Source organism: Erythranthe guttata, chromosome 13 (genome assembly GCF_056151865.1).
Source record: "Erythranthe guttata isolate IM_541 chromosome 13, IM_541, whole genome shotgun sequence".
Taxonomy (NCBI): domain Eukaryota; kingdom Viridiplantae; phylum Streptophyta; class Magnoliopsida; order Lamiales; family Phrymaceae; genus Erythranthe; species Erythranthe guttata.
In genome coordinates, this window is record NC_142545.1 from 17,061,995 (window position 1) to 17,076,274 (window position 14,280).

The 14,280-nt window shown below is 33.3% G+C and overlaps 2 protein-coding genes across 3 annotated transcripts; one reads left to right on the forward strand and one right to left on the reverse strand.

Moving 5' to 3' along the window:
• Window positions 1-4,873: 4,873 nt before the first annotated feature.
• PFK2 (phosphofructokinase 2) lies at window positions 4,874-7,219 on the reverse strand. The gene is made up of 2 exons (XM_012993178.2): window positions 6,568-7,219; window positions 4,874-5,925 (listed from the first exon to the last, which is right to left on the reverse strand). The coding sequence occupies exons 1-2, from the start codon at window positions 7,153-7,155 to the stop codon at window positions 5,098-5,100; spliced, it is 1,416 nt and encodes a 471-aa protein (XP_012848632.2). The 5' UTR covers window positions 7,156-7,219; the 3' UTR covers window positions 4,874-5,097.
• A 2,861-nt stretch (window positions 7,220-10,080) lies between these two features.
• Window positions 10,081-13,620, forward strand: LOC105969124 (subtilisin-like protease SBT5.4). 2 transcript variants are annotated; one of them, XM_012993863.2, is made up of 9 exons: window positions 10,081-10,453; window positions 10,549-10,658; window positions 10,826-10,923; window positions 11,013-11,177; window positions 11,301-11,409; window positions 11,486-12,029; window positions 12,102-12,196; window positions 12,274-12,519; window positions 12,603-13,620. In XM_012993863.2, the coding sequence occupies exons 1-9, from the start codon at window positions 10,382-10,384 to the stop codon at window positions 13,480-13,482; spliced, it is 2,319 nt and encodes a 772-aa protein (XP_012849317.2). In that variant the 5' UTR covers window positions 10,081-10,381; the 3' UTR covers window positions 13,483-13,620. The 2 variants fall into 2 exon arrangements, with proteins under 2 accessions (XP_012849317.2, XP_088683680.1); XM_088827554.1 differs by having other exon boundaries at window positions 10,260-10,453; window positions 10,543-10,658.
• Window positions 13,621-14,280: the final 660 nt, after the last annotated feature.

A 14,280-nucleotide genomic window follows, 5' to 3' on the forward strand; every position in this document is an offset into this window, starting at 1 on the left:
TTATCACTAATTCATTATACAGTAATTATATTGTTTTATAATTGTTCATTTATTTAGTTTATTAATGCATTATTATATTAATGGAATGGTAATATGTCAATTAATGGAATAAAATATTGTATCGAGTTGTCCTTTTTATATACTCAATCTTAGGAAATTATACATATATTAATTGAATAGTAATATGTCAATTAATGGAATGAAATATATTTAAATTGTCATAAATAATTTAATAAATGGTATATATAAGTAATATATATCAATATTATTCCATTAAATATTTAATGAAGTAATAAAACGCATTATGAACTAGATTTTTATTTTTTATTACATTTATTACGAATTAATTATTTTAATAATTTTTAATTATATAAATTACTTTATTTATTTAATTTTCCTAGCATTTTGTCATTATGATTTTTTTTTGTATTTTCGATAATGTTGTAACATAAGTATTTGTAATGATTATTTTGCATATAAAGCATTTTGTAATGATTATTTGTAATTTAAAGTATGAATTTTAAGGATATGATTGATCACTGATTTTATTTGTTTATTTATTTTTTGTTATGTTTGTCTTTGTTATATACAAATTGATATTATTTAGGTTTCTATGTATTACTGTATCAAATCAATGTGTGTATTATGCTAAATAAATTATGAGCATAATATTTTATACCTAATAAACACGTAAAAGTGGTAATATTTTAAAAGCCATGTTATATTAAAATTGGTTACTTTTGTTATGTTTCCTTGGTTATGTTATTTCTGATTCTGATTAATTCATTACTATTTAATGTTATTATCAAATCAATACATGTGATTTGAATATTTTTTTTTGTAACCCCAAACAATCGCATTTATTTATTATACATCTCAATAATTTCGGATTCTTATTAATTCTAATTGTTTAAATTTGTTTGATTTGTTCTAACCGAGTAACACAAAAAATAATAAAATATATTGTTTGCTTAAAGTTATTTTATTAACTTATTTAGTATGTGAAAATGAAATATAAACACCATCAACACAAACTGATCATTTATCTCATTCTTTCTCAACACGTTTTGTTATGATCATGCTAAACCAAGGTCCTTACCTTAAAACTTTTTTTTCTTCATATTTATGTTTTGTAATTTCATAATGCGATCAGTATTGTGCGATGTGCATGCTCGCTTTGAAGCATTTTATTTATCGCCAAGTGTTTATTATGTATGCGTATGTATAATAATCTAACAAATCATTGTTTTGCTTTCCTTTTAATTTTCAGATCTATGGATAACATCGTGTGTGCTATATGCGGCGACGTCCGCAAGGGAAAGAAGCATTGTGGCGTTGCGTAGAATACAAATATATGATTTAGATATATTATATGGATGGGTTTTAAAAACTTTTACTTCTGGTTTTCCATCTTTGATTATACATTCAATAATTGTAAGTTTAGTTTCGATGAAGAAGTTGAGTTTAATGAAGGTGATAATGTAATAAAAAAATACTAAAGTAACTCATGTATGTATTTCGTAATTTGTAATAGAGATTCTTATATAATTTGTTGAATATATTTAAATAAATCTTCTTTAGTTTTTATATTTTTATGTTACAATATTAATTTGTACGTATCGTAATAATTCTTTTATTTTTATCATTTTTTAATATTTATGTAAAATATTATTAGTTTGTACGTTCATAATTTTTTTTTTGCTGTTAATCTTTTGAATCTTTATGTACATACATGACATTAGATTCACCCTTCTTCATGCACTGTAATTCCATATTATGATATATTAGCAACATTGTGCCTAGATGTATTTGTGACAATATTTGATTTTGTATGTTTTGAAATAGGAATAATTATTTATGCAAGCATATTAGGATTTAGAAGTAATGTTTTTGCAGAAAAACCTATACTAACTAGAGAAATATATAAATTATATAGCAAAAATTCTACATTGATCAGGGAAGGAAAAAAACACATTAAAAATAATGTGCGAAATATATAGTAAAATATACATATGTGAAAATCGATGTTGTCAATCCAACGAGGACATTATGTGTGTGTATTCTTTGGATCATTAAAAACATTTTAGAGAAATTATCTCTTTCCCTAAAACAAAATGGTTTGATATTCCAATGAAAAGAAATCGACGTACAATATTACGAGATTGATTTTTATGAAGTAGGTCTCGATTACGGATTTGTTGAGATTGCAAACTGAAATTTGAGGAAGATCTCTCTGAGTATGAGTATTAATATTAGTATTAGTATTAGTATTAGTATTAATATTAGTATTAGTATTAATATTATTATTAGTTTTAGTATTGGTATTAGTATTAGTATTAATATTAGTATTAGTATTAGTATTAGTATTAGTATTAGTATTAGTATTAGTATTAGTATTAGTATTAGTATTAGTATTAGTATTAGTATTAGTATTAGTATTAATATCAATATCAATATCAATATTAGTATCAGTATTAATAACAGTATCAATATCACTATGAGTATGAGTATGAGTATGAGTATGAGTATGAGTATGAGTATGAGTATGGGTATAAATATCAGTATCAATATTCGTATCAGTATCAATATCAGTATAAGTATCAGTATAATATCAGTAGCAGTATCATCAATAGTATCAATATCAATATCAATATCAGTATTAATATTAATATCAATATCAATATCAATATCAATATCAATATTAATATTAATATTAGTTATATTAGTATTAGTATTAGTATTAGTATTAGTATTAGTATTAGTATTAGTATTAGTATTAGTATTAGTATTAGTATTAGTATTAGTATTAGTATTAGTATTAGTATTATTTATATTAGTATTAGTATTAGTATTAGTATTAGTATTAGTATTAGTATTAGTATTAGTATTAGTATTAGTATTAGTATTAGTATTAGTATGAGTATGAGTATGAGTATCAGTATCAATATCAGTATCAGTATTAGTATCAGTATTAGTATCAGTATCACTATCAGTATTAGTATTTATCAATAACAACATCAGTATGAGTATGAGTATGAGTATCCATATCAGTATCAATATATGTATCAATATCTATATCTATATGAGTATTGGTATGAGTATTGGTATGATTATTGGTATGAATATTGGTATGAATATTAGTATCGGTATTAGTATTGGTATAAATATTAATAATAATATTAGTATCAGTATCGGTATCGGTATCGGTATCAGTATCAATATGTGTATGTGTATCAGTATGTGTATTAATATTCGTATCAAATTAATATTAGTATCAGTATCAATACCAATATCAGTATTATTATCATTATTAGTATTAGTATTAGTATTCAAATTCATATTAGTCTTGGCCTATTAGCATTAACATTAGTATTAGTATTAGTTTTCTTATTAGTATTGGCGTATTAGTTTAAACATTAAATATTCATATTAGAAGTGGCGTATTATTATTAATATTAGTGTTGATATTAATATTAGTATTAGACTATTAGTATTAATCATCGTATTAATATTAAAATTAGTATTAATATTAGTATTATTAGTGTTGATTTTAGTATTAATATTAGTATTGGTATTAGTATTATCAATGTTGGTTTTAGTATTAGTAGTAGTAGTTGTTAGTGGAATATTAGTGTTAATATTAGGATGGATAGGCAATGTACGCCGCAATGTCCAGAGATAAAAGTAGATTTGAGATAAAAAATAATTATCAACTCAAAATCGGGCGATATAACTAAAATTACGAGCAATGTTGTGTGACAAAAGATTTTCAGCGAATATGAAGGTAAATCACAAACAAATGAATATTTTGTATTATTTACATGTATGTCAACTGTTCAAAGTTTTGTTCGTTTTATTTTATCCAAAATATTTTTTTTGAAAAAAATGATCTCGTGCATCGCACGGGTGAATTACTAGTTTCATTAATTTAGCGAAATATTAACTTATTGATAAATTAATAATTATTAATTTATACATTAATTAATAACTTATTAATTTATGAAATTACTTTTATTATTATTTTCAATAAATGCATTTTTTAATTTTTTTTACGTGAATATTATTCATTGTACCATTAGTTCAATGCATTATAGAGTCCGTTTCACAAACGGAAGCTCTTAATGCAGCAATGGTATAAAACCATTTTATGCTAAGTTATGAAAAAATTATACCGAAAGTTCTAACCATGTTAACAAAAGTGAGGGACGAGATTGATGGTAATGTGAACTTCAACAAGAAACAAGCGACAATTAAATTACATTGCATTAGACCTTCATAGATCTATAAAATATGTATTTTACCATGTAATTTAAGGATTATTATTATGCATTATTAATTTATATATTATATGGGGCTTCTTAAAATTTTCGAATGTGTATTATCTTATAAATTTAGCGAATTATTAATTTAGCACGTTGTCCCCGAGTCGAGACCGGGAAAATTTATTATTTAAGCGAAGTTATTAATTTATCGGGTATTAATTTATCGAAGTTCTACTGTATGTGTAAATTTACGGTTCAAATTCATGCAATGTACGGCCAACTGTTTGCTATTTTTGCCAAAGAAAATGACGATTTAGCTTTTGATAAAGATCGAAGCTTTTCTTTTTTCTTTTTTTATTGTAAAGATGTTGATAATTAATTGACGATTTAGCCAGCAGTGATTAAAGACGAACACTAACCCTATCAAGCACAATGGATTATGTGGTAAAGACGAACACTAACCCTATCAATCACAATGTATTATGTGGTGTATGCTGCTGGTATTACAAGCATAAGAGGGTTATCTGCAAAAGTCCATAACCACATAATGGTTCAGTGCTATTTACCCAAAGAATTACGAAAATAATTAAGTAGTAACCATAAAAGGCAAATAAACATAAACAAATATAATATCACATGCAACCCATCAACTTATGGAATATTCAATTATTCATCCTCCTAACACTTCTTGGCATTTCTTCCTTTTAGTCTTTTATCATACATTACTTTGTGGATTAACTTTTTTACTTTTACCCTTATTTAGCTTTTGGCACTAATTTCTAATTTTGTTTTTTCCAAAAAAAAAAAAATAAAGTGTTCGGGCCTGTAAGTGGGCCTAAGTAATCTGAAAATCAGGCTGATTGGTAATAGATCTAACCCAAGCCCACTTATGATCCCTTGTATTAACTACATTCTTGGCTCTTGCCACCTCATCCACCGGAATATACCCATAGTTCCCGTTGATCGGACCACAAACAAACCCCGTATACCCACCCATCGCCCCATGAATCGCCGAGTGCGCCAACAGCGTGCAGTACATATTATCCGTCGCATTCGCCGGAACGGCGCGTATCATGTACGTCGGATCAATGTACTTCACCGTGAAAAGCTCCCCCGGGTGGTCCCTATCCCACCACCTCTTCAGCTCCGACTTCAGCCACCCGCCCACGTCCGAAAAAACCGGGTTACCCGATTCGTCCTTCTCCTGCACGTGCGACCCGTCGGCTTTCGGTATGATCATGTCCTGGCCGGCGCCCTCCGCCACCACCACCACCGCGTGGCCGTTTTCTTTCAGCCGCTTGCCGAGGAAATCGAACAGGCCGTTCTCGCCTTCCAGGTAGAAGTCGTTCTCCGGGATCAAACAGCAGTCCACGTCACGGCTGCTAAGGGTGGCGTGGAGGGCAATGTGGCCGGTGCTCCGCCCCATTAGTTTTACCAGGCCGATTCCGTTGACGGCGCTCTCCGCTTCCGTGTGAGCTGCGTTGATGGCTTGCTGAGCCATCTCCACCGCCGTTTGGAACCCGAACGACCTGTCGATGATGCCGACGTCGTTGTCCACCGTCTTCGGGATTCCGGCGACGGCGATGTTCAATCCACGGCGTTTGATCTCGTTGAATATCTCCACCATCCCGCGCATAGTGCCATCGCCGCCGACAATGTATATCTGTATTAATTATTATTAAATACTCCCTCCGTCCCAATTTAAATGACGTTTTGAGTTGTTACACACATATTAAGAAAATTAAATGTGTATAGACTACAGTGAAAAGCATAGAAAAATACTAATATAGAAAAATACTAATATAGCCTTGACATTAATTATTTTACAACTAACAAATCAAGAGTGAGAAAGGGTAAAATTAAAAATAATGCAATTAATGATGCATTGAAAATCTAAAATGACAAATAATTTGGGAAAAAAAACTCTCTAAAAAGAGATATAATATGGTACAGAGGGAGTAAATCCAAATAATTAAAAGGTAAATTACGCATCCACCTACTCATTATTACCAATAACCCCCTAGATTTGTTTCAGTCTTACAAGTACATACAGTGTCAGTTTTCACGGATTTTTCTTAGATTTCAGAAAATTGACTTCATAATAGATTGTACATATTTCTATTAAAAAACTCGATCAACAGTTAATCAGATGAGGATTTTGGTTATTACGGATAAATGGGGTGTTTTATGTGTTTTATGTTATTCAGCCTAAGTTAAGGGGTTTTTCATAATTTACCCATAATACAATAGCACGAAATTTTAAAGAGTAAACAAAATTAAAGGAAATGGAAATTACTAAAATAACCTGGTTGAAACCACGATCCTGAATTGCGTTGACGATCTTGTCCAGGTGGAACCCACCTCTGGAGGTTTCGAGAACGGTGCCGCCCATTTTGTGCCAGCCGTGAACCAGCTTAGGGTTCAACGGCACGGGTTGACCCGAATAAAACCCCCGGTACCCGGCCCGTATCCCGAAGATCTCGCGCACGCCGTACAGCTCCCACAGGCCCACCACCAGCTCCCTGATCACCGTGTTCATTCCGGGGCAGAGGCCCCCACACGTCACTATGGCGGCCCGGACGTCGGCCGGGTCGAAGTATACCCACTTCCTCGGCCCGGCCCGGTGGTAAGCCGGGTGGGGCCCCGGTGAAGGGATATCGGAGAGATCGTGGAGGATGTGGCGCAGTATGACGTCAGAGGGGGTGATGTAGAACTCGGATACGGGGTGGAAAAACGGGTTGTTGTCTAGCGGGTTCGGGTGGGTTTTGAGGTCGGGTAGGTAGTCTTTCAGGTGCGGCAGGCGGTGCAGCTTGATGTTTGGGATTGTGATGCTGCCTTCTTCCGTGCGGCGGTCTTCGCCGGCGCCGGCAGCATTGTCCATCGGGAACGCCATAGCTAAATCGGTGTCCTGCTTAATTTTCAGTTGATCGGTGTGTGAAGTGAAGCAAAAACCATGTGTATTGCTACTGCCATTTTCTTATATCAACGTGGAACGGGTGACACGTGGGTACCACGTGGTGAGCTTTTGGAGGGTGACTAACCACTGGAAATTGGATCTTTGATATGGGCTGGAATCATATTTGGGCCATCCTTACTACCCAATGTTGGATTCTAGTTCTAATTAAAAAAAGAGATAAAATATATATTTAATTAATTTTTAGGGCAAAGTACGAGTACTACTGGGATAAGGTCAAATTACGAAAAATCATCTCTTATTTGGGTAATTATGACCACCACATCAACGATGTACTGTCTTATGAAAAGATACCTCATTCAGTATGTAAATTTGATAGCGTAAAAATTAACATGTAAGACGATAAGAGTGGTTGAAATTAACGATTTTTTTCGTAATTTGACCTTGCTTCATGGATGACTTTAGTAACTAATTTTTCAATGACATACCATAACTTAACTACCACAGAAAGGAAAACAATGTCCACGAAGTAAGGTGGGGGTGGTGTGACATGTGGTTGTTGCAAAAGAAAGAGCAACTAAAGTGATGGGAATATTATATTTGTTCAATTCCATTTATGAGAAGATCACCTTTAATTGAAATTAACTATATATTATAAAAGAGAAAATTGCCCTAAGTGAGAGCAATATAGATGGATGATAATTGTAATAAAGAATATATTCTTTTATTTTGTTTCAATCAATTTTAAACTAATTTTGTATTCAAATTAAGGTCAATTTCATCTTCTTTTTTTTCTAAGTGCACTTTTTGAATAAACGTCAATATTATTAATTACCAAAAAAATAGTACAAAAAACAAAAGGTAACTGATTTTATTTTATTTTATTGACTTTTTCGACTTCCCCTTCAATTCAACTCCAACCGAAAAATAGATAAAAAAAATATATATTCTCCACTACCCATTTTTTTCCCTTTTTTTAATTTTATTTTCTTTTTGTATCTATATATAATATATGAATATTTGACAAATAATTGAGATAAATTCACTCCATTTCTCATCTTCTAACCATTGTACTTAAATCACATTCTCTTCATCTTTTATCTGGAGTCGATCGACTCTTCGAATATGAAGGTCCAGAAATCGAACTACTCGAGTTTCGTTTAATTCTCTTTGTGGTTTCGTATTATCAATATTAGTTAATTATGAATTTCCCTTTTCTATTATATATTATTTATTTTATTTATTTATGTATTTACATGCAGCAAAGAATCGTGTTTCGAGTACAACTACCTTGCTCAAAATGCCCCAAAAAAGCAATGAAGGTTGCCGCCGAAGCCAACGGTTAGTACAACATATGTATATGCATGCAACTGATGCTCTCATATTGTGCATGTGTCTCTTATATTTTTTGTTACAATTAAATTCCAATTTAGTTAGAACTTTTGTTATAGGGGTGGATTCAATTGCAGTAGAGGGGCAGCAGAGAAATGAAATTGTTGTGGTCGGAAATAATATCGATATAATCAAGCTCGCTGCTCGACTGAGGAGGAAGGTCGGTTGTACGGACGTTGTTACTGTTTCCCAACTCCAAGCATAATTACACAATTAATTGAGAAAAAAAAGGAAGCTGGGATTTAGTTTAGTTTAATTTAATTTAATTTAATTCAAATTTAATTTTACGTGATGGAAATAAAATGATTGTAGATATTTGGTACGAATATTCTACTCTTTTTTTTTTCTTGTAAAATGAACTAATTAGTATACTCGTGTAAATTAATTACCCAATTTGCTATTAATTAAGTCACATTTCCTTTTAATTTATTATTTTCCAAAGATTTTTGTTTTTCCTTGATTAATTAAGGTACTTGGGGCGATTGTCGGAGTGGTATCGGGGTGAGGAAAGTAAATTTAGGTCAAGGGTACTATTTCCTTTGGGTTCGGTTCGAATACAATCCAACGAGTGTAAATAACGAGGTTAATTAAATGAAACTTTAAAGATTTGTAGGTTAATTATTAATAAATTTTTTTTTTTTTTGAGGAGAGGTTAATTATTAATAATTTAAATAGCTAAGTAATGAGGTGTATAATTTTCTCCTTAATTGGTCACTCTTGTATAAGTTAGAATGTGATCATAATTTGTAGTCATTTGAAGTAAATTTATAGCTAAAAAAGAAGCACCGTACATTGGGAATTTTTTTTTTTTTTTTTTTTATTATTATTAGTATAAGAAATAGTGGATGATATCTTCATTCTATTGAAGAGAATATTTTTTTGAAAAAAAAAAAAGAAATATATATATATCTTATAATTTCGAAATATTTCCAAAAATAAAGGTAATAATAAGTTTTGGACAAAAGTCAAAAGAGAATAGTTGCACATTGCCCCCAATAGCCATTTCTTCATAAAAACCGATTGTTTAAAAAGGACATTTTCGTCATTTAAGAACATGCTTATCAATTGTTTTATTTTATAATGGGAAAAAAGAATATTATGTGTAAATGTATACAGATATCACGGGATTGAATGATAGATCTAATTTGTGATTGTTGCAAATTTTCATGTATTGTACGTAAAATATGTAACTGATCCCCCTTAATTTGAATTCGTAACCAATCACACATATATACACAAAAAAAATACTGAATTTTATAAATAAATATAATTCTGGATTAATTAAGTTGCGTAACCAAAAAATAAACATTTAAAATTTTATTTTATTTTAATTTAAAATAACTCAAGAGAATGATGATTAGTAGGGCAAAGGAAAATTTTGGCAAGAATGAATCTGATCACCCATAAATTATGAATGTTCAAAAAATGTAATAAAATAGGATTTAAATCCAATGAATTCAATTAAATGACCATTATAAGTCAAAGATTAATTAACCATATAATAAAGATTATATGTATGTGCATGCAATAGTGCAAAAATAAACATAATCCCATCCCCACAAAAAACGCAGTTTGTTATCCAAAATTAAAGAAAAAATCGCATTGCATGAATCTCTCCAATCGGTTAAGTTTTTGATATAGTTCAGAGAATATCTTTTCATTAGGGTTTCCTTCATTAATTAATTTAATGGTCTCTCTTCTTCATATATATATAATTATTGATCGAGCACAATAATAATAAAATATATAAAGTATACATATAAATAAAAACCACTCACCACTGAAGAAGAATTATTAAAGAAGAAAAGCAGATATGCTTTCAGTTTTTCTTTCACTGTTGATTCTTTTTTGTGTACTCCAACAACCAGCTTTAGCCTTTAAAAAGGTGCACATTGTCATTTACATATACACATTTTATATATGTATAGCTGTAATAATAATGAAGTGAATTAATAATGTTTAAATTGATGAAAGGTGCAGTCTTATATTGTATACTTGGGAGGACACTCTCACGGCGCTGATGTCACTAGTGCCGATCTTCGCCGAGTCGCCGATTCCCACACTCAGTTGCTTGCCTCCTTCTTGGGAAGGTACAGTCTGCATTTTTCATAATTTTTATTTATTGAATTAATCCTTATAATAATAATGATCTTATAATTGCACACACATATATATATATATATATATATATATATATATATATATATATATATATATATATATATTGTTGCTTAACATTTATAATTAATTAAAACAGCGAAGAGAAGGCGAAGGACGTAATATTTTACTCGTACAAGAGACACATAAATGGATTTGCTGCTCTTCTTGAAGATGAAGAGGCTGCCAGAATTGCAGGTAAGTAGTACGATGATTATTAATTGCTTGCATTATATTCATGCACATTTTTTTTGCTAATTAATTATTTATATTTATTTAATTTGCAGAGCATCCGGATGTGGCGTCGGTGTTCTTGAATCAGGGCAGAAAATTGCACACAACACACTCTTGGGATTTTCTTATGCTTGAAAATGAAGGTGTGATTCCCTCCTCTTCAATATGGAATAAAGCTAGATTCGGCCAAGATACCATCATTGCTAATCTCGATACCGGTAATTCATTTCATTTAATTTAATTAAAATCATGAATCTCTTGTTAATTATATATATGATTTTATAAAATTTATAAAATCGAAAGAAAAAAAAATATGATTTAATTATCGGCTGTCTACAAAGGTGTTTGGCCCGAATCGAAAAGCTTTAGTGGCAAAGGGTTTGGTCCCATTCCCTCAAAGTGGAAAGGAATCTGTCAGTTTGATCACAAAGAAGGCCCCCTTTGCAACAGGTTTAATTATTTAATTAATTAATTTAATTTAATTACATAATTACATGTTTATCTAATCATTAATTTTTTTTAACAGGAAACTAATTGGAGCAAGGTACTACAACAAAGGCTACGCCGCCTACGCCGGCGTACCACTCAACTCCACGTACAACACACCTCGCGACGTCGACGGACACGGGACCCACACACTGTCCACGGCCGCCGGCAACTTCGTTGCTGGCGCCAACGTGTTCGGTTTCGGCAACGGAACAGCGAAGGGCGGGTCCCCCAGGGCCCGCGTGGCTGCATACAGGGTGTGCTATCCAAAGATGAACGAGAGCAGCGGCGAGTGCTACGATGCCGACATCATGAAGGGATTCGACGCCGCGATTGCCGACGGCGTCGGCGTGCTGTCCGTCTCCCTTGGCTCAGATTCGGTGGACTACATCAACGACGGCACCGCCATTGGCGCCTTCCACGCCGTGAAAAATGGGATCGTTGTCGTCGCATCTGCCGGGAATTCGGGCCCCACCCCGGGGTCCGTTGAGAATGTGGCCCCGTGGTTTATTACCGTTGGTGCTAGTACTCTCGATCGCAAGTTCCAAGCTAACGTCCAGTTGAAAAATGGATCGATTTTTCAGGTTACTATTATTTTGGTAATAAAAAATATATAATTTTATATAAATTTTTAATTTAATCTTTGTAAATAATAGGGGATGAGTCTTTCGAAACCATTGCCGGAGGATAAAATGTATACCCTAATCAGTGCGGCCGAAGCTAGAGCTGCGAATGTATCCGAGGAGGATGCGTAAGGAATTATTTATTTTGAATTTTTTGATGATCATTTTGGTTTTGCAATTATTATTAATTATTTTGTTTTTGCAGGATACTATGCAAGGAAAAGACCTTGGATTCGAAGAAAGCCAAGGGCAAAATAGTAGTTTGCCTAAGGGGCGAAAATGCGCGGTTGGAGAAAGGGGAGGAGACGCTTCGTGCAGGTGCAGCCGGAATGATTCTGTGCAACGACGAGGCTAGCGGCAACGAACTCATCGCCGACGCGCATATTCTTCCGGCGACTCAACTCAATTACACCGATGGCCTTATCGTCTTTTCCTATCTCAAAAACACAAAGTATGTCACTTAATTCTTATCATTTTGCAATTCAATATAAATAAATTGTTACCCAAAATTAATTAGTGAATTTCTATTTTCAGAAATCCACAGGGGCTGATTACAGAACCAAAGTCCGTGCTGAACGTAAAGCCCGCCCCGTTTATGGCATCGTTCTCATCCCGGGGCCCGAATCGCATTACCCCTGCAATTCTCAAGCCCGATATTACAGCTCCGGGAGTGAACATAATGGCAGCTTACAGCGAAAGCACGAGCCCGACGGAAGTACCCTCCGACAAGCGAACGACGCCGTTCTACATCGAATCGGGTACATCAATGGCGTGCCCACACGTGTCCGGCGTGGTCGGCCTGCTCAAAACCCTACACCCTGACTGGAGCCCCGGCGCGATCCGATCGGCGATCATGACCACGGCGAGGACGAGGGATAACACGGGCAGCCCAATGAAGGACGCCGATTACCAGAAGGCAACCCCGTTCATGTACGGGTCGGGCCATATCCGGCCCAATCGGGCCATGAATCCGGGCCTGGTCTACGATTTGACCGTCAACGACTACCTCGACTTTCTGTGCGGCATCGGGTACAATTCCACCATGGTCGGCCAATTCGCCGGCGCGTACTACGACTGCCCGAACAACTACAATATTCTCAACTTCAACAACCCGTCGATCAGCGTCCCGGATCTGACCCGATCCGTTGTGGTGACTCGGAAATTGAAGAACGTCGGCAAACCTGGAACCTACGCCGCTCGTATACGTTCGCCGCCTGGTTACTCCGTCACCGTTAAACCGAAGCTTCTGAAATTTGAGAAAATTGGGGAAGAGAAGAGCTTTAAATTGAGTATTAAAGTAAACGGAAGAAGAGGGGCAAAATCGGAATTTCAGTTCGGGGAATTGCTGTGGTCTGATGGCAAACATTACGTTAGGAGCCCAATAGTTGTTGCCTCCCCTAATCATGAAACATAAACCCTAATTTATTATTAGTATTTTAATCGCACGTTTATTTTCCGTTGATTTTTTTATTGGGTGGTAATATACATTTTATGCAAGGATTAATGTAATTATTTTATTTCTTTTTCTTGCACTATTATTATTCTCATTTAATTATAATTTTTTTTTTTAGGAAATAACTGAAAATTACTAGAAATATAAATATAGGGTAAATTACAACAACCCCTGAGGTATGGTCAAATCACGAAAATCCTCCTATTATTTGGATAATTACATCTGCCGCCTCAACTCCTCAAAATTAGTGAAATTTTCGAGATTATATGGAATATTATCACTTTTGAACCCGTTTTCGAACTCTACATTTTGAAGCAAGATGATCATAATATGTGTTATTTGGCTTGTATATATCAGATTGTGGTGCATCAGAAACTGTATTTTTACACAAAACGAGTACAAACTAGAGCACATTCCACAAAATCTAGATGATTATGTTGAATTTGACACCATAAGGGTGGAGGTGTAAGAAAAAATCATAGTTGAGGGGTGTATGTAATTATCCAAAGAAGAGGATTTTTTTTGTAAATTGACCATACCTTAGGGGGTGTTTGTAATTTACCCTATACATATATAATAAACAGAAATTAGGAAAGAATATTCGTTTTTGGGCCTACTAAGAGCAACTCCAATGGAGGAACTAAATGGGGTATCAAAATGAAAAACTACCACTTTGATGCTCCAAAATTAAAAAATCCTCCTCCAATGGAGGCATTAAAGGGAGAACTATTTTGATATTCAACCACCCCGAGGTGCAAA